We start from the raw sequence: 24173 nt of genomic DNA on the forward strand, positions 1-24173 counted from the left end.
TTGGATTCATCACTTCTTTTTTTTCTCTCTGTAGACGATTTGGTAAATGCAGACGATTCACATACTGAGTTGGCATTTTTGAGAGCCTGAGGCTAGCGGCCAACGAGATGGTGGAGTTAACCCTAGTCATCCCCATGTGCAGCCTGACAGAACGTCCACCAGGAGAACTCCAAAATAACTCACTATGTTGCAATATTACCATTTAGACGCACTGGTCACCAGAACGACCTCGCCCGGCACCAGTCGCAAGACCAGCCTCAAATGGTAAGGCTTGCTCCATGCAGCATGTTCAGCTGGGCCGGCGTTTCTCACATCAGATGGATCGGACAACGTCTCATCCTACAAGCTACGTATGTTTGGCATGTTCTTCTACTCCAGAAACGTTGTCAGGCTCTGAAAGTTTAGCTTTCTAAAAGATATTTAACAACGCCATGTGTTGATTCCAAGATTCAATTGGTGCTCTCTGTGCATGATTCATGTTCAGAGCGGACGCACTGAAATCTAGTTAAATGTGGACACTATCCAGTACCACTTCCTCGTAGTTCTAAGGTTGTTGTTGCCCTGCCAGAATTATTCAAGCCCGTCGGTTTCGGCTGTTTCGCGAGTTATCACATTGGTGCATTTCAAAAATGGCTTTATCGTTTGTAAACCTTGGAAAGTTTTCTAGACGAAACAGAGGCTTTGGATGGAAAATTGGGATGCGTGACCCAAAACTGCGAGAAAGAGAGGTCTACCTCGTTAAATGGGGTGCTGATCCTCCTTTCCATCGTCCTCTTCTCCATGCTTCAATTTCCATTCCGCTCTCCTAGTTACCGACTCCATAGAGAATGACGACTTACCAGAGGCTTCGACAACGGGTTTTATGTTCAGCTGGGTCTCTATGGAAAACAGAAAGCTCACCAACAAAGACGCGGTAGCTCATGTTAGCCCCTTTCACTACGAGAAAGGCCTACAGGTGGAAAATACGTATGAGTATTTGGGACGGACCAAGTTTGTGAACGACAAGATGCAGGTGCTTAGTGAGTTCTGCTGGCAGTTCTCTTCTAGGGTTAGGTGTCCTAAGAGGTGTCCCAATACTTACTTGTTACTCATATAGTGAACCAGTCCGGTCAAAAGTACAACATTGTACTCGACAACTGCCAGATGGTCACTTGCAAAGTAGCAGAAGCAATTATTCGCGGTGTAAAGGGAAAGGAGGCGGGTAATCTGAGGAGGCGGCATACGAGCGAGAAGCATTTCAGGAAAATCCGAGGATTCAGACACAGATGGCAGTGCTTGGAATGTCAGCTCTGGGAACTTGAACCAAAAGGACATCGCACGACCGAAAAGCTCTATTCTAAGGCAGAATTACTAGTAGTACATTGTATATAGTTACTTCGATCAAACTCGCAAGGCACCAATTAGATCTCCATCCGGGGCCGGGAAGATGTGAGCCAGCTCCGTGGTGATTTGAATCACCTCATTCGACAACTGACGGCTCATAATGACTATCTCATGTCAGTACAACTGGAGATATCAAAGGGTCCTGGGGAAACCATTCTTAAGCGAACTTACTATAAGCGTAAAGCAAGACATAGTCTTCATCATTTGTCGAGTCAGACACGCGTTTATCTTGACGATATCGAGAAATATGTGCCAGAAGTTCATCACGGGGACGGTCAACATTCGTAGGAAAATCGCTGAAGGTATGTCCAACCTCAACAGCCGCTGCTATAGCTGCAGGAGAAGTCAGGCGTTAGAAAAGAGTAATACTAATGTAATCTTTGAGCCGATAACGGTAAAACCGGTGACCGTGAAACTGAAACTTACTGGTTAGTAAATTGGCGATGCAATCAGACATTCTCTGTCTAGCAGTGGTAGTATGTTGCAGAAGCGAAAGCTGCCCTTCCGAGGGTGCACCCATCCCAGATAGAACCAGGTCCATGGAATGAAAGTTGTCCACAATATCTCTTGTCCGGCGAATCACGCTACCATATGCAGAATCTGGAAACGGTTCTTTCAATTCGATTTCAGAACGCGCGGATGCTTGCATGGGGTCAAGCTGAGAGAGAAGGTGTTCAACCTCGGCTTTGTCATGATCGTTCATATAAAGAATAGGCATGTTTGCCTCATCCGTGGATATTGTATTTAACGGGTCTGATTCCCAAATGAATGCCAATCTGAGCCACAGCAATTGCAGGGTTTCATCAAGCTTCGTTCGTGCGCGAATGGGCCATATGCCTCGCGTAATTATGATGCCCCAAACATTGCCAGCAATGACGGAGACGACTCGGCGGAGAACGATCGAAGTGATATCGAGATGCTCGGCGTCATCATCAGCATCAATTTGCGACTGTGAGAAAGCGTAAAGTACAGAGAGGTTGTAGGTTAGTAGGATGAATCGACCCATAGGCCCTTGCCCCTTGACAATAATCAAGTAGAAGGGTCCGATCCCCATGACAAGGCCCGTAAGTATGAGCTTAAAAGCATCACCTCCTGCAAGGTACCAAGCACCGAGTGAACAAAGACCCCCAAGGCATGTACCGAGAAAGCGAGCAAATCCGGCGGTATTTGACGCCCCGATGGTCATGGAGCATACCAACATGTACGAGATGAGGCCCCATTCTCCCCTCCACGATAGATAAAGTGGTCTGGTCACGGATATGAAGGAGGGCAAGGCATAAATCGCCGCTCCAATGCCTACTTTCAGAGCAAACTTAATCTCATCCTTTCGTAGGAAATCAAACACTCTCACAGGATCCTTCTTCCCTCCTTGGTGATGTGTTCGTCCTCGATATGGGCCTTGCGGCTGACCACTTGTATTAAGCGCTTGTAAAGAGCTTCGGGCGTCGACGGCACGGTGGCGTCCCGACAAAGGCGCTAGCGAGCGTCAAATTAGTGCCACTCTCCTTGAACACTTCCAATGTTATAGATCTACATGTATTCACTTACCTTCATCTGAACCTCGTATGACTTCATCCCGACGAGCCGGCCACCACGAAAGACGGAGCCAGCTCCAAGACTTTCCGGCAGGTCTTTCATCAACCTCAAGCTGCAGATCCTCCAACACCAACAACAGGGATCGCAGCTGCTCGCTCAGCTTGAGTAAACCAACGGAGAAATATTCGCAATTGGCGAAGATTTCTTCAAGGCTCGCTTTATCCACCTGAGCTGGAGATATCATCTGCCAATCTCGTCGAAGCGAATGAAACGCAGCACGTCGAGATTCTTCGTATAAGTCTATTGCTTCATTGATGCGGGAAACCACTCCTTCACTTATTGAAAGACGACGATCGGGTGCGGGTCCGAAAGAAGCTTCTCCGAATGTTTCTTTCAGGGCAACAGCAAGCGATAGCTACCAAGCATTTGTGAGCAAGAAGTTTGGGTATGGACAGAATACGTGATCGCACTTACGATAGACATCTCGAGACGAGATGTTAGTTGTTGGAAGATTTCAGCAGGAGATTGAACCGAAGAGGACTGTTGTCTAGTTTGTGAAGTCGAACTTGACGATTCATTGTCGACATCTTGTGTATCTGTTGGTGAGCCGACACTTGACTCGCTCGTCAATCTCGAATTTTCAGGTAGAGTAGGGGTAGAAAGTTGGCCCGCCATTCTTGAAGGCTGTGGCAGTTCTGTGCATTTAGTTGGTGCAAGCAATTCAGCCTGCAAAGCCAGTACACTGCGCAGACCCCCTAGGCCGTGGGTAATATCTTGCATTAAATGCGCAAGTTCTTTCTCGAAGAGAATACTCTCGGTTCGTCCCAGCGACATAGTGCTCGAGCTTTGTCTCGCTTAGTAGCTGCTTCAAGTGGCCGAAGGTTTTGTCGTGATGTGAAGATAGATGGGAGAAGTCGGCTGTTTTGAGTTCCCGGTCTGTACCGCGCAGAAAGCTCTCCGTAAGACTCATCAACATCATTGAAGTTGTACCCATCAAGGTAGAAAAGTCTCCACGAAATTTATTCCGGGCAGAAACGGGCATTATCGACAAAGATACGGCCGTTGAGACACCAATACCCAAAAGCAGCATCCTGAGTATCTGGGAGATTTTTGTGAAGGAAAGATCACCTGTTTGTATAGCACCTTCTTTGGTGATGACCAGAATCGAGGCCAAAGAAGCCAAAGAGCATGCGACATTCACAAGCGGGTCTTGCAGTCTCTGTTTAATCCATCCGATGAACCCGAAACCACCCAGGACGAAGACGACCAGAACCACAGCATGCCCTATTTCAATCAAGTCATGCTTTCTATGGAAGACAATGGTCACCCACATGCTAGACAATGACAGGAACGTCGCAAAAAGAAATGCGACGAAGGCGCATATCAGCGCCTTGTACATGCTGCCCTGCGATCTCGCTGGGTGGAAGTAAATGGTGATGGTCGCTACTAGATGTTTGCCATATTGCTGACCCAGAAGTTTTCCAATAAATGGAATAAACACCGCTAGGGATGCGAGTAAATACGCAAGGCTGCACTTGAAGATACTGACGCCATGCTCAGAGGTGATCAACGCCTGTGCCTTGCGCCACGATCGTGAAAGTTGCCTTAGAACTCGCCGGAGAAGCCCCTCTCGTTGGCCAGATTCTTCACTCATAAGAAAAGGCTGAAACTCATCCTGTTGATCGTGATCGCCAAGGTGCATATTGATAGCTTCCCCTTCATGCAGGTTCGATATCGGCATGGTCTGCCGCGACTCTGGAGCCTTGATGGTCAGCAGAGTGAGGCATGCCTGGTGGATCGTACTTACTTCAAAGGGAGAATGACCCATAGACGCCAAAAAATAATTAGGACAGCACCATCAACTCCCTCTATTCTCATATATCATGATGCTTCTGATATCTCATCCCCATGTCATCCATGTCGATCTCCAATGTTCATCTCCATCTCCGCCCCCTCTTTTTGCCACCGCCTTTGTTAACTGCACGTTTGCGGCCTGATAATGTCACTACACTATGCCTAATTGGAACATTGAACCATACTGGGAATAGTAGAATATCAACACCATTTTATGCTCTAGTGTGGAACAAATTGAACTCTCAGCAGGGCTCATATTGTGAAATTATTTATATTACATCATCGAGAAAACTTTTCATGCCCTAGGAATCATGAATTCAGCCAACCGTCGACAAGCTTGTAGACTATCTTCACCCAAGGACTTCGAGGAAGTCGTCGCTTGTCATGGAACTCTCTGAATGGATTCAATATAGACTGCCACAGCCCCAGCTCTTTTCCTGTCAATTGAGCCATTCCAAGGCATATTTAAAGACCCGAGATAGTGCCCACCTCCCTGCCCGCATCCTTGCAACACTTCTTGAAGCAGGACTTGGCACCATCACCATCCACCCAGCAGTGGTAGGTCGAGAATTGGGTGTTATAGTTGTCCAGCCCGCAGTGCTTTCCGCATTTATAGGTGGGCGCCACAGCACCGACGTGGGGTGTGTTTTCGCAATAGTAGCCCGTGCTAGCAAGGGCTCCGAGAGGGAGGAGAAGCGCGGTAAGACCTCCGAGGAACTTCATTTTGGTAGGCTTCAAATTGTGTCTAAAAAGCTGTTAGAAAGATCTGGAACTTTTTGCTTAATTGTATTTTTTTTTGTTACGCAAGCAACTGACTGTGTAAAAGGACTGAATAGTTGGCGTGGAACAGGTGGAAATAGTAAACCAAGAGGACGAGACGGAGAAGATTTTGCAGATTGAATTCGGGTAGCTAATTTAAGACTTATATACCCTACTTTCCCCAGCTCGGGTCACTATCTTTTCTAATATCAAAATTCGAATGGCTATGTTGCTTCGCGGAATGATACCCCATTCTTTTAGAGCAATTGTCAACCAAACCAATAGTATCTGACTAAAAGATCTCAGAGAAGTCTATTTTGAGATTGTTCGTATTCGAAGGATTGCTTGGCATGATAATTATAGGGGCTACAAAGGTCTGCAAATCCTCCGAATGCCGACAAGATTCTATGAGAATGATTGTCGAGACAGTTTTGGCTACAAACTATGTGATTTTCAAAAAAAAAATAAACTGATAATCTTCAGCTAAAGAAAATATTACCAACGCCATTCCATCCAATTGATTAAGCTATTTGAATAATTCGATACGCATCAACTCTGTGAAGCTCACCTCGCCGAGCCAAATACGATGGGGTGGAGCCTCGCTTGGGCGATCTTCGCCCTGTCGAGCAAATACGAGATCGAGCCCTTCGTGTTCACGACGCTTGAGCTCTGATTCTTCAAGCTCAATTCGAATTCCGCCTAACTTCTTGACAGGAACAACACATTTAGTGAGACAACTTGAATACCCCACCGTGCAGATTTCAATCAACCTCGGCATCTCATGGATTAAAACCTGCAGCTTCCAGTTCCTTATTGCGAAGTAAGTATCTCTACATTAGAGGATGGTGGTTTGTTTTGAGACTAGATCCATACAATACTACTAGTACTAGCTATAAACTCCGTGAAAGTCATCTTGAGAAGGAATCCACATCCTCTCGATCGCTACTCGTTTTATGAGCTTGACTATAAGACTTTTAGTAGTATATCACAGTATAATTTTTTAAATTGACATAACCGTGACTATCTCATAGGTTTCCAAGTTCCTCCATTATCTTATCCCATGCCCGTGGTAAAAGGGTCCCCATAAGCCAGTGATTACCAGCATAGTCTTGACCAAGCATCGTAAAAAGGTTGAAGCCTTTGTACGGCTCGCCCACGTTTTCATAATAGTACATGAGCATCGTTCCTAACGGATTCGCCCTGTTCTTCGAGGTATCTCCCTGGCGCACGACAGCAGCCCTAAAATCGACCGTTTTTATTAAGTCTGCCTTGACCATATTATTTAGAATTATCGGCAAGGCATTCGCCTCCCCGAAGAGCACCCCGGGTGTTTTACCCGCGTCGATATCTTGGTAGCCGGTTCTCATAAAAGCACGAACCTGCTTCTCTGTGGATTGTTCATTGAAATGTTGGCGGTGACTAAGTGCAATGGGCCCAATGGGCCCTCTTGCTTCTTGCGATGAGAGGAATGTATAGGTTCCCAGGGTTAGATTTTGAAGAAAGACCCCTGCCGAGTTAATAAACTCCGGAAGCCGAAAGCGGGAGTTTAAGAGACTCAGAATCGTAATTGGGCGCGGTGTTGATTCTGACAATGCCATTGCTCGCGTTACCCACGCGACAAGTGCATCCCCGCTACTAAAGAACACTCCTGAATCACGACACGAATGGGTTTCGTGAATCTGTTTCTGGGCAAGGTTTTTCATCCTGTCCAAGAAGATCTTCGGAAGATAAATAACACGCCTTTCTCGAGGTGCGTCCCGTATATTGTTCCACAAGTACCGGGATAAGAACTTGAAAAGATCCATACCTTTCAGACGCCTTTTTTCGAGCTTCAGCTCTTCCCATTTCTCGGGGTTGGACGAGACTGCCTCACGAAGAGGGTCATTCCGTGCACCGCTGATGGTAGGAATATCTTCTTCCCGCGTGGCTAATACCGATGACCAGGCAGCGAGGAGAGCCTGGCCCCCAAACGCATCCATCAACACGTGAGGCCAGACCAGAGATACCAGGGTTGCATCTCGGAAAGAGGATATATGGAGAGATATCAATGGCAGTTTCTCCTGCACTAGCTGCTGGAAGGTTGTGAAGCTTTGACGTGTAACAAATGGCTTGAAGTCTTCGGAAATTGGTTGGATTGATGGACCTGCAGTCGGTGTTGGGAATTGACAAGCCACCGGGTGGTTCTGGATTTCCACGTCGAAAGTCTGATGGGTGAAGAAAGTCTTTCTTGAATCTTCCCCCGAGATGTTCGGGACATGGACTTCTAGGTCCCCGTTCTCCTAATTGGCGTCAGTGAAACTCGGTCAACCCAGGAAAATACCCTAACCTTCAATCGTAGCCGACCACCGAGTTTCTTCCAATCCCCAATCTCCAATAATCGTACCAAAGCATTGTTCAATTGTTCAGGGTCAAGAACATCATTGAATCTCATCAGCCAGGATACGAAACAGCGATTCGTCTTATCGCTGTCGAGTGGGTACAGTGGGTAAATGTTCTCAGGGACAACACTGGCACCTGGCAGGTGTCTTTCGGCAGACATTTCTTTTGCAAAGGCTGCGGGAGGTAATGGTCAAAGCCGAGTGAGTCGCGTTAATATAAAGACATGAGTCTTCCTTTTTTTCAGACGACAAAACCAAGAGCAAATTTTGATGTGATGGGTGACTTGTTTCCACGAGGTGGACGCAAGGCAGGTTCAAACTTTGTTTGCGCGACGATCCCCTCGAACAGGATCCTGAATGGCCCCGTAAATTTGATCTCTCCTCCCACCCTGACTTTAGAGAAGGTTTCGTGAGAATAGCGTGTTTCACATGTCTTTGACTCTGAATTAGCCTCATCTAGGTTGAGACTTTATTTTCCAGTTAGATTCAATCGCTTTAGTGCCGACCCGCCGAACCCCATAGTCTATTTAGAGGATCCTGAATCCTAAAGGGGTAAAGGCGGAATAAACTCGGATTGTGTGATGTACTCGTACGTACCTGTGCTAGCACTGTGGGGCTTGGGGCTTGGTGCTGGAGCTGGGTGCTTAGTTTCAGGGCATGGCCAGCCATCAATAATACCTAAAATGCAGCTAACATCTCACCTTTGAGATCTCGTTTACAGCTCTAAACCAACCTTTTGGATGTATGCGCCCGCAAATGGATAATTGGTTTATATTGCGATCGACACTCGTAGCTCAAGCATAGCGCGCTGAATTGATGATAAGAAGTAGCCTCGAGTACTAGATAATTTTAAAAAAGAACTGTACGTAACAGAATAATGTGCCCGTCCAAAACGCCATACACCATCCATATTGCCGTGTGCGGTATTGAACTCCAATACATAAAGAACAAACGAACAACGCCTAGAGGCCTCCCATCAGGCCACTGGCGCCCATGCCAGGCCCGCCGGTCGGAGCAAGAGAGGGGCAGATACATCCTGCCGGGATGTTAGGGTAGGACCAGCCTGGAGATGGGGATGGGGATGGAGGAGAGCGGCCCATTGCACGGGCGATGATGCTGGCCGGTGTTGTGCCTTGACTAGCGTGGAGAAGGCCAAAACGGAGGAAGACTTCAGAGAGAGTTACGAGGATGGAGATGACAATGAGAACGATGACGACCCATGTTTGATCTAGATTTGTTTTGTCAGTGCTGTTTAGATGCGTCGGTGAGTAATCAATGGTTCGGGGCGGGCGTACAAGATGTGCGGTTGTCAGCGATGGAGTCTGAGAGGATCTCTGCTAGATCGAGGAACACCCGGCAGCGTTCATTTAATACCTGGATCCGGGGTTTGATTTCGAGGTACTCGCGGACAGCAATGTAAAGGGGGTAGAGTGTTGGCTCGCTTTCCCAGAAGAAATTCGGAACATCGAGCATGTTTGATGCTGGAGATTGTTAGCGTTGCATGGTAGTTATGGCATGACGTGCCCACTCACAGAGATTGACCTCGACACGGCTCTTGAAAAGTCGCCCCAGAATCCGGAAGACCTCTTCACGCTTCATGCCGAGCTGACCGGTCATAGCGAGTCTTCGTGGTACATCCTTCGCATCAGCCATTTGACGCGCCATAACCTCCTCAAAGAAACACAATTTGGTACTCTGAGAGATACCATGACTGATTGCTAGTTTGATCATGTGGTCACCACTGCGGAGTGTGATCATATCGTTGTAAACGCGGGCCGAGAGATCTCAGTCGAGTATTCAAAATGAAATTCTTCTGTCTCGAAATCCTCTTCATGGAGAGGCATGGTTGTCAGTGGGATAGGAGTACCAGTAGCCGAAGATGTAGCGAATGCCAGATCCGCCAGTAAATCTTTCTCCTGGCGTTCTGTAAAGTTCCAAAAAACCACAACACCATAGCTGAAAACAAACATTTCGGCGACATTGTACAGGGTTCGTGCAGGCCGTTCAGGCATGGAGGACGACGACGGTTTCACCGGGGAGGCCGAACGAGCTCTCATCAGAGCTTGACCATCGTCGGAGCTGTGTCTTCGACGACGAGGTCGAAGGTCCAGATTATGTTCTTCACTCGACTTGTCATCCTGATCGGGCGTATGATCCCGAAGCCGCGCATCCTCCTCAGAAGCCCGAGTCAAAAACTCATGATGTTCCTCCCTCGAGGTAGTACCAGGATCTTGCGGTGACGCTTCTTGATGATGTTCTTCCTCTGGCCGATTGTGACCACCGACAGAATGCTCCTCTGCCTCCCCCATCCAGTCATCATGATGATCTCTCTGTTCATTCCTTTCAATCTCCTCATCCAGCAGCGACTTGCCGCCCGGGAATTTCAACACAGGGCTACTGCGTAACCGATATCCCTCATGGCCCGGCACAAGTGGCAAATGATACGCCGTGTACAAACAATCATCATACAGCTTCGTCCTCGCACCATGCCACTCCTTCACAAACGAAGCGACAGACCCCATTTTATACGCCTGCGCCGTACAATAGGCTGTAACCCGCGCAAGTTTCTCCGTCCGCCTAGCCTTAGGCAAGCGCTCCGCATAACTCTTCGCACGCTCGGGGGTTCGTCGCTTGCGAATTACCTCCTCGTCAGCCCGGAGCGGCGCAACATCATTATCGATCGAGAAGTCCCCAACACTGAGCCGTTTCTGCGCAAGGAGAGCCTGCCTCACAGCCTCGGGCTCAACGTGCTTATCGCGCGCGATGCGCGCAACAAGCTCCTCGTCTACTTGATCCGCATTGCCATCCGCCTGATCCTCCTCATCTTCATCGTCCTCGCCTTCATCTGGCTCGCCTACTCCCCCGGTATCCGGCAACAGCACGAGTTTCTCACTAACTTTCGTCGTGCGTGGTGGGAGGCGCGGCTGGGCAGCGAGTCGGCTATTAGATGTCGTGGAACTGCTCGCTCCACCAATCAACCCGCTAGCCGAAGCAAGTCTGCGCGAGCGCGAAATTGGCGGCGGGTGCCGCTGCTGCATGGACGGGATGTCGGAGGCATACTGTAAGACATTGTCGACGGTGATGAAGCGAGTCGCGGGGGATCTGCGGCGTGGGGGGCGGAGGCTGGTTGTTGGTCGCGTGAGTCGGTTACCTATTGTAAATGGGAAGAATGTACGTCAGCAAATGTAAGGGATTTTCCGTTGGGTGTTGGAGCTCAAGCTGCGGCCGCCGCAGCAGCAGCAGTGAACGGGATAATTGCTTTTCGCGGACACGTACCAGAACGGTCGGGCTGCGTTGACTGGTTCCCCGGCCTCGGGCGGGGGGTGTCATCGTGAAGCGTCCTTTTATGCCCAAGAGGATTGGACTTCAATTGCACAAGACGTGGAGAATGAGGTCAACCCGGAGCTTGCGAAAGTATCCCACCGCCGTTGAGCTGCTGCTGGCACAGAATCAAGTGCGCTAGACCAATTACGGACTAGCGGAGGTCGACGGTGACGATATAATTTATATTACGTAGGCGTGTATTAGTACCGTATGGGACGTATGGATCCCGTGACTATGCCACGTGTCTACCTGCCAATGACAGCGTGAGGCAAGCGCCACCGGCCCACAGTCAGCCCAGCGAACCAGAGATGCGCGAATCCGGGGTAGAATCCATGCGGATCTGCGGCCAAGGAGAAAAGATAGATACATATACGACTACGAGAGGTGGAATGGGATTTGACGTCAAGTCGAATTTTTTTTATTGCATGTCATAGAGACATACTATGCGTATGAACCGGAAAGCATCACTTGGATGCAGCCGTAGGGAATGCAATTCTATATCACAGATCATGGGAATGCAGATAAAAATGTGCTGATGGGGAGATAAACAAGACATGCAGGTGAAGAGAAGTTGAGAAATGAAGGCAGTAAAATATCAATAATCACCTGAGCCGTGAAAAGACCGTAGAACCATAGAACGCCGAATTAACCATTTGTCAAAAAGAACGGTTGACCTCGCCGATTGAGGGGGGGCCAATTGATCACCATGCAAAAAGAAAAGAAAGAAAAGGAAAGAAGGAAATAAAGAATCACGAGATGATACCTTCGTCGCGGAGACGTCGATTCTCATCCCAGATCTCCTGCTTCATTTGCTGTAGTCGTTTGTGCTGTTTCTCTAGTTTGTCCACATCCCGTTGGATGGGATGAGCTTGCTTGGCCAGTGTCTCATGCAAGCCCGAGTACTTGGCATAATACTCTTTGAACTTCTCCGATTTGTCCAGCAATCGTTTTCGGAGAACCTCCTGGGTCATAGATGGAGATGCACTTCCCGTGCTGCCGCTGGAGGTACTAACTGCGCGGCGCCGTTTGTGCTCAAGGTTGCCAGTGGTAATAAGATGACGATCTCCCTCAGACTCGGACCCAAGATCCGGGTCCGCCTTGCGCTTGCGGGGATTTCCCGCGGGTAAGGTCTTGCTTGCAATCCTGCCAATGACAGGGCCTGGGCGAGCTGGCTTGTTACGGGTTGCGTCGAGGGGCGTAGGCTTGGTAAATGTTGGTCTGGCGGGAACGGGTTTGGGGGCAGACTTTGGAGGTGCAGACTTAGTCGGAGGTGGCTGGGCTGAGGCTTTGGCGGGAACAGGCTTGTGAGGACCATTGGCCGACGCTGCAGGTTTTGATGGTGGGCGTGCAGCTGTGCCGGTAGCCTTGTTGTTTCGGGCAAGTTGAGAGATAAGAGGTGAGGATGATGATGAACCTGATGACTGGTTTTGACTGTCGGAACGATTGCGACCGTGGGCATTTTCAGATGCGCTTGCGGGAGGAGATGAGCCCAGAGGGGATGGCTTTTGGGGCGAGGTAGAAGGTCGAGGGGCAGGTCGCTTAGAGGGAGGGGTTGGTTGAGATGACTCGAGCTTCGGTGTGGATGTCTGCGCCTTGGAGACCTTAGGACTCGAAGCAACGGTCTTGGCAGGTTGAGGTTTGGCAGCGGATTGGGGCTTTTTGATTGGAGCTGTGGCCGGTGCCTTTTTGCTTTCCTTCGTGCGCGGAGCGGGAGCTGGTGCAGGCTGAGGTGAGGGGGCATCGAGCATATCGTCATCCTCATCGTCAGAAGAGTTGACGAACTCTGCCGATTTGAACTTGCCCTCGGGCTTTGCAGGAGCAGGCTTGCTGGCAGTCTTCTTTGTCACTCGACCCGTCAGAGTGCTGTTATTGGCACTCTTTCCCTTCAGTTGCTTCTTCAATCCATCTTTCTCCTTGGGTTTCTGAGTTGACCGAGGTGCATCCGATGCCTTGGCACGGTCGGTCTCGTCGGCTCGGTCCTCGGCACCATCCACCTGGATCCGTGGCGTGGTAGCCTTCTTTGTGGGTACATTGCTAGCACTTATAGTGTGAAGGTTGAGTCGTGAGAGACATTTTCCCTTGCCACGTTCCTCCTTCGGAAGTAGAATTTGCCAGAGTTTGTCGGTTCGGGAGATGCGCATGCGATCGAAGGCGGAGATGGCGTTCTGAATGGCGTTTTCTCGGTCGTCATCATTTGGGTAAGGGAACTTCCACACATCGAGATCCTTGTAGATCTTATCTCTCAAGTCAAACTTTTCTCTGTTGAGACGATTCTCCACGCCAAACTTCTTTGCGAGTGTAGTAATATCATCGGGGGGAGCGCATGTGAGTCGGGAGAGGTACTGGGTGGAAACAGCGCGGATGGCAAGAAGGTGAACAAAGGGGGTCTTGAGGGCTTCGAGACGAATATCGCTCTTGGATTGCGATGGGGCGGAGGTCGGGGCGAGGGCGGGCGATCCGGCGGCGCCGAGCTTGGGACTCGGGTGTAGGCTCCCCATCTGAGAGGCTCCGAGGCGGCGGGCTATATAATCACGTTAGCATTTGTCTTCAGACGCACAGTAGTGAAAGCAGCGAGTCAATACATTTGTCTTTAGGACCTCCCGAGCGGATTGACATCCGATTGCCCTTGTTGACCTTGGCTAGAGCCTTCAGCTCATCCGGGTGCGAGACTAGGTAGGACTGTTTGGCTTCCTTTTCTCGCTCGTGGGCACTGAGGCCCGCTTGCAGGGTCTCCAAGGCCTTGGAGACATCCTCGGTATCCTCCTTGGCCTTTGCGACCTCCAAGCTGTGACTCAGGACTCCGGCAAAATAGAGGTTCCGCTTATCGGAGGAGGACTCGTAGACCTCGGAGCGGTGAGTTTCGGGATAGGCGTAGAAGGACTCGGTTTTTCCAGCATACTGGAGGGATGGATGTTTTCCCAGACGAACTCGGGCCGATTGGCCTTTTTGCATACTGCTGATGAGTTCATCTAGGGTGTTCTGGGCGAGGGCTAGCCGCATGAACTGGGCTCGTGTGGCGGCGGGCTCCCCAACCTGACTCTCCGCCCGGAGAGTCAAACCATCCTGGGGGATTTCCAGAGCAGTCATGGTGAAGATGAGAGAATCTGGGAGGGGAGGGAGGAAAAGCGTCGAGACGGGCAGGGTCGGATGGCAGCGTGAGAGCTGCAGGTCAGGCGGCCAACTGCACGAGTCGAGGAAAGACCATACGCCATAAGGTGGTAGCAAACAAATGGGCCGAAAATGGCAGGACGCTGGAAAGAGAGTAGTATGAAGGTATGAACAGAGTAGAGGGGTGAGAGGGTGGAGGGTGAGGAGGGGAGAGAGAGAAAGTCAGATGGAGGAGTAAGAGGGAGAATCGGAAGTGGTGAGGAGGAGAATAAGGCGAAGCGGAGAGTGGGGAGAGCTGACGGGCGATTCCCTGGCAGGGGAGTCTTGCAGGTGCAGGGTGTATTGGTATTACACAGTACACGGTACACGGTACCCAGTTAATGTCCAATAGGCAATACTACTAGTCTGTAGTACTGTAAGTTACTCCGTACCCGGGTTGATCTCCGGAAGCCACAACATACGGACCCCATCGGGTATTACCATACATTTATATTACTTACGTATCTTTGTCCTTGTTGTAACTTTCAGTCTATTCTTATGACACCCCCAAAGAGTGTAACTATTCATATGGCATTCAATCCCCTCTATCAATGGTATGCTTTGTTTTGTTTTTTTTGTTTTCCATTTATTTTTGACTCTCTTATTTTGTATTCATTCTTTTTTTTCTGGTTCCCGCCGACCTGGATTCTAGACCTCCGAGCTGTAACCCTGTCCCCCTCCTCATACAAACTCACCTCCGAATCGGAGTGGGACGACAGGTCCAGAATGGGTCTTCCCGAGTCCCAGCGGAGACGGGTGTGGCCGGAGTCTTTCCTTTAATATAATACAGTGGTCTGACTACATACACAGGTATACTCGAGATTGACAGAGTATAGAATGTATTTTGTCTGTTACTCTGTCTGCTACTTTTGCATCATGCTGCTGCTACTGCTGCTGCTCGCTGCCCTGCTTTGCCTTTCGCTGCCCTGCTCTGTACATGCCGGGCTGTGACGGCCGATCACCCGAAGAATGCCAGAACCCCTCTCATGCAGGTGTACCACTGGTACGGAGTACGGAGTACCACTGACTACACTAGCAGGCGTCGATGGGATTAAATTTCCCGGCCTCCCATGGTCATTCGTCACGGCTCTGTACGACCGAGACTCCGTTGCACCGTCCCTGTTCTGTTCTGCTCTTTTCTGCTCTGTCTTGGCCAATACACCTCTCCGGTTCAGACGAGGAAAAAATTTAATTCTGGATATGAGCATGAGCATGAACATGAGCATGAGTGTGGACTCTCCATGCCCATGTCCAGCTCACTGGACTCAAACACGTTCTAATCCGATCCCATCTAGGTGGATAAGCATGCCGTGGATCCCTTGCGCCACGCCTCTCACTGCGCATAGCCTGAGACAGGGGATATTACTAACGACTTTTGCAAGATGATTGGAAAGCGGTGCCTGACTCGGCCGGGTTTCCTCCGCACTGACTAGCCCATGACTAGCCCGTGGAAAGCTTCCGGCTTTCTGGCTCAGTCACTTGAGTACTTGAGTACTTACTTACATGGATACAGTACTCCGTACTCAGTACTCCATACTCCATACTCCATCTACGGAGTAAAAAATAATCATGACATGACCCTGCAGATTTCCCATTAGTCTCCAGCAACCCCAATCCCAATCTCAATCCCATCTCATTTTCTAGCCCATTCTCAGTTCCGACGCCCACACTCAAAACCAAAGCCAATCCAGTCCAACTTTTCGGAACGGCCTCGCCAAAACCTTCCAAATAAACATACCCACGGCCCAACCGCCACAGTCGCTCCCCCGCTCTCTCCTCATCGTTCCCTAGGAAAACGTATTACATTACTCCGTTTACAGACTATGTACCCATCACCTCCTCACCCGTCACGGTTAAGGTGGACCTGCAGAGCGGGGATCTGCCCGGGTTAGCCGCCAGAATCTCCATCATCGCGCTCCCGTCGGCTATACCAGAGGCAGTAAAATAACCCACTGGCATCTCATCGGGGCCCCCTCCCGACCGCGGTGTTCATCGGGACGTAGATGTGTACAGGGGTGGTTATCGAGGGCGTCTAGGCGGATCATACTCGTAGGGATATGTAGATCAATACTAGGATGGAGAACAAGAAACCCCCACCAAGTACTTTAATTACTCAGTACCCTGGTCTCGTCGATGTGCATACTGATATGTACAAGAATATCCGCAATGGAAAGACTTGCTGCTGTGTACTTCTTAGTATGCTGCTGTGCGAGGTAAGTACAACCCAGTGTAACCTGTACAAAGACCCTCGAATACGGATTTCCATAGCAACAACTCTCATTGCCCAGGCATAGACGAAGGTCCTCCTTGCAGGCCAATAGCTATAGGTGGGCCAGCACTTGGTCGCCACCCAGCACATACCCAAGTACCCAGCACTAGTAACTAACATTTGCCCAAGGTACCCCCGAGGTCATTGGGCTGACCCCGTCAATCTTCGCCTTTTTCTTTTGTCCATTTATCTTAATACCAGTACTACATACATGATCAATCACAGCCTTTAAATTTGTCGGTATGGTGCAGAACTCGGTTCCCCCACCCCGTATCGGTGTCGCCGTATCGCGCCCTGCAAGGCTTACCTAGTCGGTGGTGAGAAATGGATACCTACGGCTTAGTGCGAGGAAGGGAAGAGGGCCTGTGGCTTCGAGAGGTGCATGATGGTACTTCGGACTTCGGACTCCGTACTAGCATCGTAGATCTGCCGTTGAACAGCTACGTACGATCCGTACCACGGCCTTGTTTCCTGAACGATCCCCTTTCGCAGGTACCTGAATACAAGGACATATAGTCTGTGCATACTCTGAACCCCACGCCTCATTACCCTTCTGTGGACAATTCCCGGTCGCAGGGTCCTCAGCACCCCGGTCGTCGTCGTCGCCACCACAAGAATACGAGCCAAGTGTACATACGAACCCCAAGCGGGCCGTAAGCTGGTGGTAAGAACTGGAAACTGAGACACCGGCCACCACTCCTTGAAGCAGATATGCCTCGGGGGGGCCATTTGTCCGACAAGAAAGGCCGGCGTCGCCTGATCAATTACATAGAAGATCTCAACCAGAATCGATGTAGCCTGGTCCAATTCTTTCAAGTAGTATCCGAATATAGAACAAACATTACCTGTTGGGTTTCCGTAACGAGGATAATACTCGTAGTAGGGCTGAGGCTGAGGCTGAGGTGGAGTTTCAAGATTGGGCGCCTCGAGACCTTCGACAGGAAACAACAGGGTTCTTCCATTGAACTTGGATCATGCTTACTTGACCAAATACATACATGACCTGGTAATTGACTTGTTGATTAATTGACCACATAAAAATTGCAAGTGTGTACACCGTACATCGTACACGCATCAAGTCGGACCATTTGCCACGAACGGTTCCTCAACTCTGCGACCGAGCGCGAGGTGGCTTAGACTCGGGGATCCTCGCTGTATCAACCCCCAGCCCCATTGTTCGTCAAAAATAGTTCACATCGGTGTTTCACTGGTTTCATTGGTTTCATGCTTTCATTCCCTGGCTAAAGAGCTAAAGAGACAGGGCTACGGGTTTGCTCTTGCCCTTCCCCTGGGGCTACCAGTAACCCAGTCACCCAGTCACCCATTCACCTACTATCCCCCTTGCGCTTTGTTCTCGATGTCACGGTATTCGGTACTTCGCTAGACCCCCCGGGCACCGGCAGAACCCAAGCCCTGGGTTAAAATATAAATTCCAGGGCAAACAGCTTCCTTCCGGGTAGCGTGATGAACGACGAGTTCAAGTTCTCCACTCGGAGCTCTCGGTGGGTTTGTTGGGTTATTGGCTCCACCAGCTCCGACTGCCCCTGGACTGTGACTGCATGGGACTGGATTGGACTGGACGGGGGTTTCTTGGGTGGAATGATTGAGAGGGATCGGATTTCCTGACGCCGATCGGTCACAATTGACTGATTTTCTCTTGTCTCTGACAGTGAGTGTCTGGGATAGACCCAACCTGAAAACCCCTGTGAGAGATGAATATTAACCAGTGGTCCTCGGGTACGGAAATATTGAACTAGTTTTACTAGCTTGGTGACTTGTCTGCCATTTCAAGTTCATTAATTACTTTTAATTAATTTCGTCCTTGCCGGGTTGCCTGTAGCTACAAATACAAATCACTGTCCGCTGCAAATGCACTGAGATCGCGGGCTCGATCTCCGGATGTCAGTCACATGGGTCAGCATGTCGTATAGAACCTATAAGAGCGGGATGCACGGGGAATAGTTCCAGAGGTAATTCTTGAGATTCAGATTTCAACCCATCATGGCGCACTGATCAATATGACCTCTGCTTCATTGGCAGATCCTGTGCGACCTCAGCTCAGACGCTCTCCATGCCCTTGTTCGACATGCTTGAGCCCCCGCTGGATTTTAATCTTGACTCTCACGTTTCATGCTTGCTGATCTTCTAATCTGTGCCAGTGCATCATCTCGGTCCCATTGCCAGCAAAGTTCCTGCCTCTCCCTTGTACTATTCTGAGGGTCCTTACTCTGTACGTCGTATATGGAATATCTGCATACATTTCTAGCCCTCAAGAATATGCCCACACGACCAGATGCAATTGATCAATCATACTATGGCTGGTGAGTTGAGGTAGTACAATAGCCTTGGAATTATTCGAATTGAATTTTCGCCACGAATTTGACATTTATTTCCAGGGTTTCCATCAACCTGTATTCAGCCAAGTACTATGACTGCGGCAACTACCTACGCCATCGTTAACCTCACCCCTTCATAAATTGAAAATTTCAGAGACCACTCTAGGATTAGGGTACCTCTGTCTTATCTAAATAGCTATTGATGTTTTCTGAGCCAGACTCAATTCCAATGAATGGAACGTCATTATGAGACGTTCGCTAGATAACTATAAGCGCTCATCACTACTAAAATACTTCCCTTCTTTACATTCAAGGTTGGCGAACAAACGAATATCGCTCTCAAGCATTTCCCCACTCCCCTGACCAGCACATCTCTCGCTATGGAAGTCATCACGGGCAGCGAGCCGGGCATTGGCATTGTCTCATTTTTAGAGAGGGAACGGCTTCTACGGTCAAATTGCCAGAAAGAAGTGGCACTGAGACAAGTAGAGAAGGGGCACTATATTCAAAAAACACTAAATGGGCAATCATTGAATGAGCTTCAAGTAGAGAGTTGGAGCTTATCCCGAAGTTGGTGGTACTGGAGCGGCTATTTAGTGGGCAGTTCGGGTCCCTTGAAGAGGGCCTTTGGTTTATGGAGGTCAAATCCCATATAGTATATGCATCCGGTTCTTGTGGAAGACTGTATAGGCCGTGGGGGATGTTGCGGTCGTGATTGTGGATGTTGTGTCAGTCCGCAACGTGCGAAGAGTTCGGCTGGGCAACTTGGAATTGGACACTGCACTTTAGACTGTGGGTGCTGTTTGAACACTCGAGAGGTTAAGCTAGGTCATCATCGACTAGAGAGATATGGCAATGCGTTTGAGCTTTCTGATGATGTTGATGACGAAGAAGGGGTCACGAACATCGACGAATGCGGTCCCTATCATTATGGCTATTACCTTGCTTCAGTATGGGGGATCAGTGTGGATGATCCAAAGGTTCCATTGAGTGAATTTGATACGCAACTTGAACTTGAATGTTCCTCAGAAGGAAGTGAGTCGAACTATTTAGAAGGCTATTGCTTTCATCTACTCTAGGCTTTGATGGTTGCTCCTGTCCATTGCTACTTAGCTAATTGAGAACCATTGCTCTGAATAAAGCTTCCAGATGCGCTTCCTACGGACCAAATTTAATGCCGTGGTCGCTGGCAGTGTTGATAGATAAGTGGATAAGGAAAGTCTACTGTCAATAACTCAAGCACCAATGGCTAAGGTAAAAAGAAGTTTGATAAGACTGCACTTTCTATTAACACATATCGTACAGAAAAATGAAAATCAACCTCGACAAGCTGGTATTCGTTGCGAAGAGATCCGACAATAGCATCAAAGCAAAATCTGGAAAGACAGGTAGCAATAAAAAAACAAGATATTAAGAGTAAGATGTATGAGACAGACAAGAAGGGAGGAAAATTGACAAAAAAAAGAGAAGAAAAGAAAAACACAGGGGCCAGTATGCGAAACTCGGACAAAGGAAAATCAAATAGAAAAAGCAAAAAAAACCCAGATACTAACCAGACACCGCACCGTTGGGATATTTCGCAGCAAAAATAAAACCCACATCCATATTCCCAAATCCAATAACAATGTTAACCCATATGAAGATCCTCGGTCCCACGCTCTATCTATGCTGTTTCCTCGTCTGGTCGTGTCTCGGTAAAACCATGTCATCCGCACGCAAGCAATTGAACAAAAGAAAATGGGCTGAGCAGTCAAGGGGAATGACCAACTCGACAAAAACATGACAAAAAAAGCCCAGCTTGCAACGCGGATAGTCCCGACTCCGTAGTGTGTTTTCCCCCAGTATAGATACAAAAAAAAGGAAATGCGAAATAATGAAAAATGATGAGTAACAATGACACATGGGGTAATTGGAAAAACGACGGAAATAGTTTTATTTCCATGGGAATCGGGGGATAATGCAATGAAAATCGATCGAACATAGGAAAGCGTGGATATTAAAATATCCAAGATAGTAAGCCGACATAGCCCGCCTCATACCGGAGTTCCCCAGGGGTGGTCGCCCATTCTAGGCTTGGTCTCATAGTTCTCCGGCTCGGTACTTGTGGGTCGACGGATCGTAGAGTTGGGGAAGTACATGTGAGGTGGCATCGAGGTCGGGTAGGCTGGCCCATTTGGCTCAGGGTAAGTGAAGTCATTGGCAGATCCCGGTGAGGGTATGCTGCCATGAGAGGGTGAGGCCCATCCAAGACTAGTCATGTGTGGGCTTCCGTTGACACTGTTGGGCCGATGGTCGTTGTTGGCAGGCGGCTCCAGCGGTTGGGGCGGAGCATAAGGATGCGAGGTCATCTGTGGCCGAGTGTGGGGCAAGCTGCTGAAGCTTGACAGAGAAGGAGATGTCGCAGTTGGAGAAGCGCGAGGGCTACCCTGGGAGAAGTCTCCCCGCACATGAGGCGGGATAGGAGCACTGTTCATGTAGTAGTCACTGGCCGAGCGGTGCATAGTCAGTGGTGGAAGGTCACCACCCGGCGGTGACATCGACGCATGCTGAGCTGGGGAAGGAGTCGATTGGATAGAGGCATGATCAGGGAACATGCCATCCGGGCCTCGCCGTTCCTTGTTTTGACGTAGACTGGCCTCCGTCTGGGCAGCAGCCTCCTCGATTGTTCCGGTGTGGTGGTTTTGGTGGCGGGTCAAAGTTGTCCGGCGCGTGAATGTCTTTTGACAGTTGGCATACGGGCATTTGTAGGGTCGCTTCCCGGAGTGAATACGACGATGTCTGGCGAGCGATGAGGAATCACTGAAGGGCTGTAAAATAGTCAGCATGGGGAACTTGACGGGAGCTCAAGAAGTTAATAGTTACCTTGCCACAGCGCTCACACATATGGGGCTTTTCCCCGGTGTGAACCCGCGAATGCACTGTCAAGGCTGAGCGCTGAATGAACTGTTTCCCGCAGCCAGGCCAGTCGCAAGCATGAGGTCGGATGCCAGTGTGGATTCGCTCTGCATAATCCACTGTTAGTAACGATGATTCTTGCAATAGGGGAAAGGGATGCTGTAAAACGCACCATGTCGCGCAAGGTCACTTCGTCGGGCAAAGCCCTTTTGACAAGTCTTGCAGTGAAATGTCTTGGGCGGTGCGTCCGCACTCGACCTCCCTGTCTGCATTGGTGCTTGCTGCATCTGCGGTTCACCAGCATATCCACCAGGAACGTATCCCATATTCCGAGGCGCGGCACCTGGAGGTTGAGCATAGTAGAAGGTTTCAGCCAGTCCCGGTTCCATTTGGAGGTGTGGGTGAGGTGGGTATGCGTTGACGGGGTCGTCCACGGCACCCGGTTCAGTCTTCATTGTGGGTTGGTTCAGCTGGGAGTTTTGCAGGTATTGTTGATGAAGTTGTGCTTCTGCGGCGGCGGCTGCAGCGGCTGCAGAATTCTTGCGGTTCAAGATGGTCGTGATGTCCATGACCCGACCCGACGATCAGCTGCAGACCGTGGCCAAGGACAGGTAGATAAGCCTCCTGCCGATAGCGATGCAACACGGGCTACGCCTAGTTATTTGAGGTCGTGGTGAAGAATGATACGGCGGTCGAATTCATGCACTGGAATGCAAGGCCGCGCAGTCGAGCAGGGCTTGTTTGGGGGGCCTTGAGGCTCACTCGTGCTGACGTTGGGGTCCGAATAGAAGACACGTCTGGGAAAGGTCGTATTTGCGTAGATGAGGCGTACTCGAGTCTGATTCGAGGGATGCAATTAAGATCGAGTCAAGTTGCAATTCTGGGAACCGGCTAGCAGCGGAGTGAGAGGAAGGAGTGGTGGTGAGGAAAGGAGTGACGAGGCAAGCGGGGAGTCTGTGGGAAAGCAGAGAGGGTCAGCTCAGAGATTCAGGGAGATGCAGTTAATTCCAAATATCGCGCATTCATCGCCCGAGTGTCGAGACCGCTTATCCTCATCGGCGTCGGCGTCCTCGTGCTTGGGTTTCCGAGGGATCCGCCACGCTGGGACCAAAAAGGTGGACCGACACAAAGGATCAGTGGAGAGCGATCAGGAGAGCGAGAACCAGAGCGTCCAGTTTAATTCCGATGGTGGATGGGAGTGCTCGGAGGAAGAAAGGGGCGCGGCGGGAAAAAAAAAAGTCATGTCGGGCAGCGGCGTCGCGGTGGCTTGGGAGAAAGCGCGGCGTGGAAGACAGAGAGGGGGAAGAAAGGAATAATAAACCGTACCTTGCCAGCTCTGGGAGAGAAAGTCGAGAGATGTGAAATGTGGAGAGATTTGGAGAGAGAGGGAGTGAGAGGGCGGAAGTGGAAGGTGAAGTCGGCAAGTCGGAGAGAAATCGCGAAAACAAAGCCGGGTGGGAGTGGTATGTATGTGGTGTGGTGGAGAGTGTAGAGTGTAGAGTGTAGAGTAGTAGAAGAGTAGTAGAATAGATATATATGAGTAGAGGAAGTAGGTGTAGGGACGAGTAGAAGAGAGTGAAGGTCAAGTAGAGAGAGAGAGAGAAAGAGAGAGAGAGAGAGAGAGAGTAGGAAGTATTTAGGTGTGGTAGGTGCTACACACCTTCGACGACATCATTATTTACCTTGGGCTCCCTCGGATTCTCACACATTTGCATCGCAATCCCCACTTTAGGGAGTGGTTCTGGAAAATAAACCCTGTTCTGGTCTTTTTCTAATTCTTATTTTTATTCTTATTTATTATTTATTTTACCCTAAGTATTCTATTCTTATGCTCTGGCTATTAAGGTACTGTTGATATTGCCGTTGCCTACTTCTTCTCTTCCTCCTCACCTCCTCACCTCCTATTCTCTCTCTCTCCCCTTTACCATATTCGGCCGGACCACTAAGGCTATTTCCTGCAGTTACAGCTCCCACTAGGATCTAGTTCCCCCTAGTCCGCCCCAGCGAAGTCCACTAGAAGGAAACTTGACCGCGCCAGAAGCCCCCCCCGTCACTCTGCCGGCTCCACAACGTGCCTTTCTCCGTCCCTGCGGCCGGCGCGACTCCTGGTGGATACGAAGTGAGCCACGCCGATCTGAATCGCAATCTCTTCTTCCCTTTCTACCATTACGCTTTCTGGAATATACCCTGTCCAGTTCTTGGTTCTCGACTTCATCCTTCAATTCCTAGGCACTCCATACCATCCAGCCTCCCTACGAAGAGCTACTGTGTTGGTTGTTCACTGCCCAACCC

General features: G+C 49.7%; 5 protein-coding genes across 5 annotated transcripts; all 5 read right to left on the reverse strand.

The window, feature by feature from the left end:
• Nucleotides 1-1077: 1077 nt before the first annotated feature.
• Nucleotides 1078-5496, reverse strand: N7481_005695 (FUSC family protein; the record flags this gene model as incomplete). Its single annotated transcript, XM_057264914.1, has 8 exons — nucleotides 1078-1331; nucleotides 1398-1487; nucleotides 1555-1716; nucleotides 1810-2859; nucleotides 2932-3334; nucleotides 3394-3532; nucleotides 3732-4681; nucleotides 5263-5496. The coding sequence occupies 8 exons, from the start codon at nucleotides 5494-5496 to the stop codon at nucleotides 1078-1080; spliced, it is 3282 nt and encodes a 1093-aa protein (XP_057122634.1).
• Nucleotides 5497-6557: 1061 nt separating this feature from the next.
• On the reverse strand, nucleotides 6558-8071 carry N7481_005696 (uncharacterized protein; the record flags this gene model as incomplete). The annotated part of the gene is made up of 2 exons (XM_057264915.1): nucleotides 6558-7811; nucleotides 7853-8071. 2 exons carry the CDS (start codon nucleotides 8069-8071, stop codon nucleotides 6558-6560), a joined length of 1473 nt encoding a protein of 490 aa, XP_057122635.1.
• An 801-nt stretch (nucleotides 8072-8872) lies between these two features.
• N7481_005697 (RMD1 family protein) lies at nucleotides 8873-11240 on the reverse strand (the record flags this gene model as incomplete). The annotated part of the gene is made up of 6 exons (XM_057264916.1): nucleotides 8873-9138; nucleotides 9206-9391; nucleotides 9443-9694; nucleotides 9778-11033; nucleotides 11086-11129; nucleotides 11187-11240. 6 exons carry the CDS (start codon nucleotides 11238-11240, stop codon nucleotides 8873-8875), a joined length of 2058 nt encoding a protein of 685 aa, XP_057122636.1.
• A 743-nt stretch (nucleotides 11241-11983) lies between these two features.
• Nucleotides 11984-14321, reverse strand: N7481_005698 (uncharacterized protein; the record flags this gene model as incomplete). The annotated part of the gene is made up of 2 exons (XM_057264917.1): nucleotides 11984-13755; nucleotides 13817-14321. 2 exons carry the CDS (start codon nucleotides 14319-14321, stop codon nucleotides 11984-11986), a joined length of 2277 nt encoding a protein of 758 aa, XP_057122637.1.
• Nucleotides 14322-21019: 6698 nt separating this feature from the next.
• Nucleotides 21020-22450, reverse strand: N7481_005699 (putative C2H2 finger domain protein; the record flags this gene model as incomplete). Its single annotated transcript, XM_057264918.1, has 3 exons — nucleotides 21020-21793; nucleotides 21849-22000; nucleotides 22054-22450. 3 exons carry the CDS (start codon nucleotides 22448-22450, stop codon nucleotides 21020-21022), a joined length of 1323 nt encoding a protein of 440 aa, XP_057122638.1.
• Nucleotides 22451-24173: the final 1723 nt, after the last annotated feature.

Source organism: Penicillium waksmanii, assembly GCF_028829765.1.
Source record: "Penicillium waksmanii strain IBT 27052 chromosome Unknown utg000005l:1.0-5232799.0:1.0-5237142.0, whole genome shotgun sequence".
NCBI lineage: Eukaryota > Fungi > Ascomycota > Eurotiomycetes > Eurotiales > Aspergillaceae > Penicillium > Penicillium waksmanii.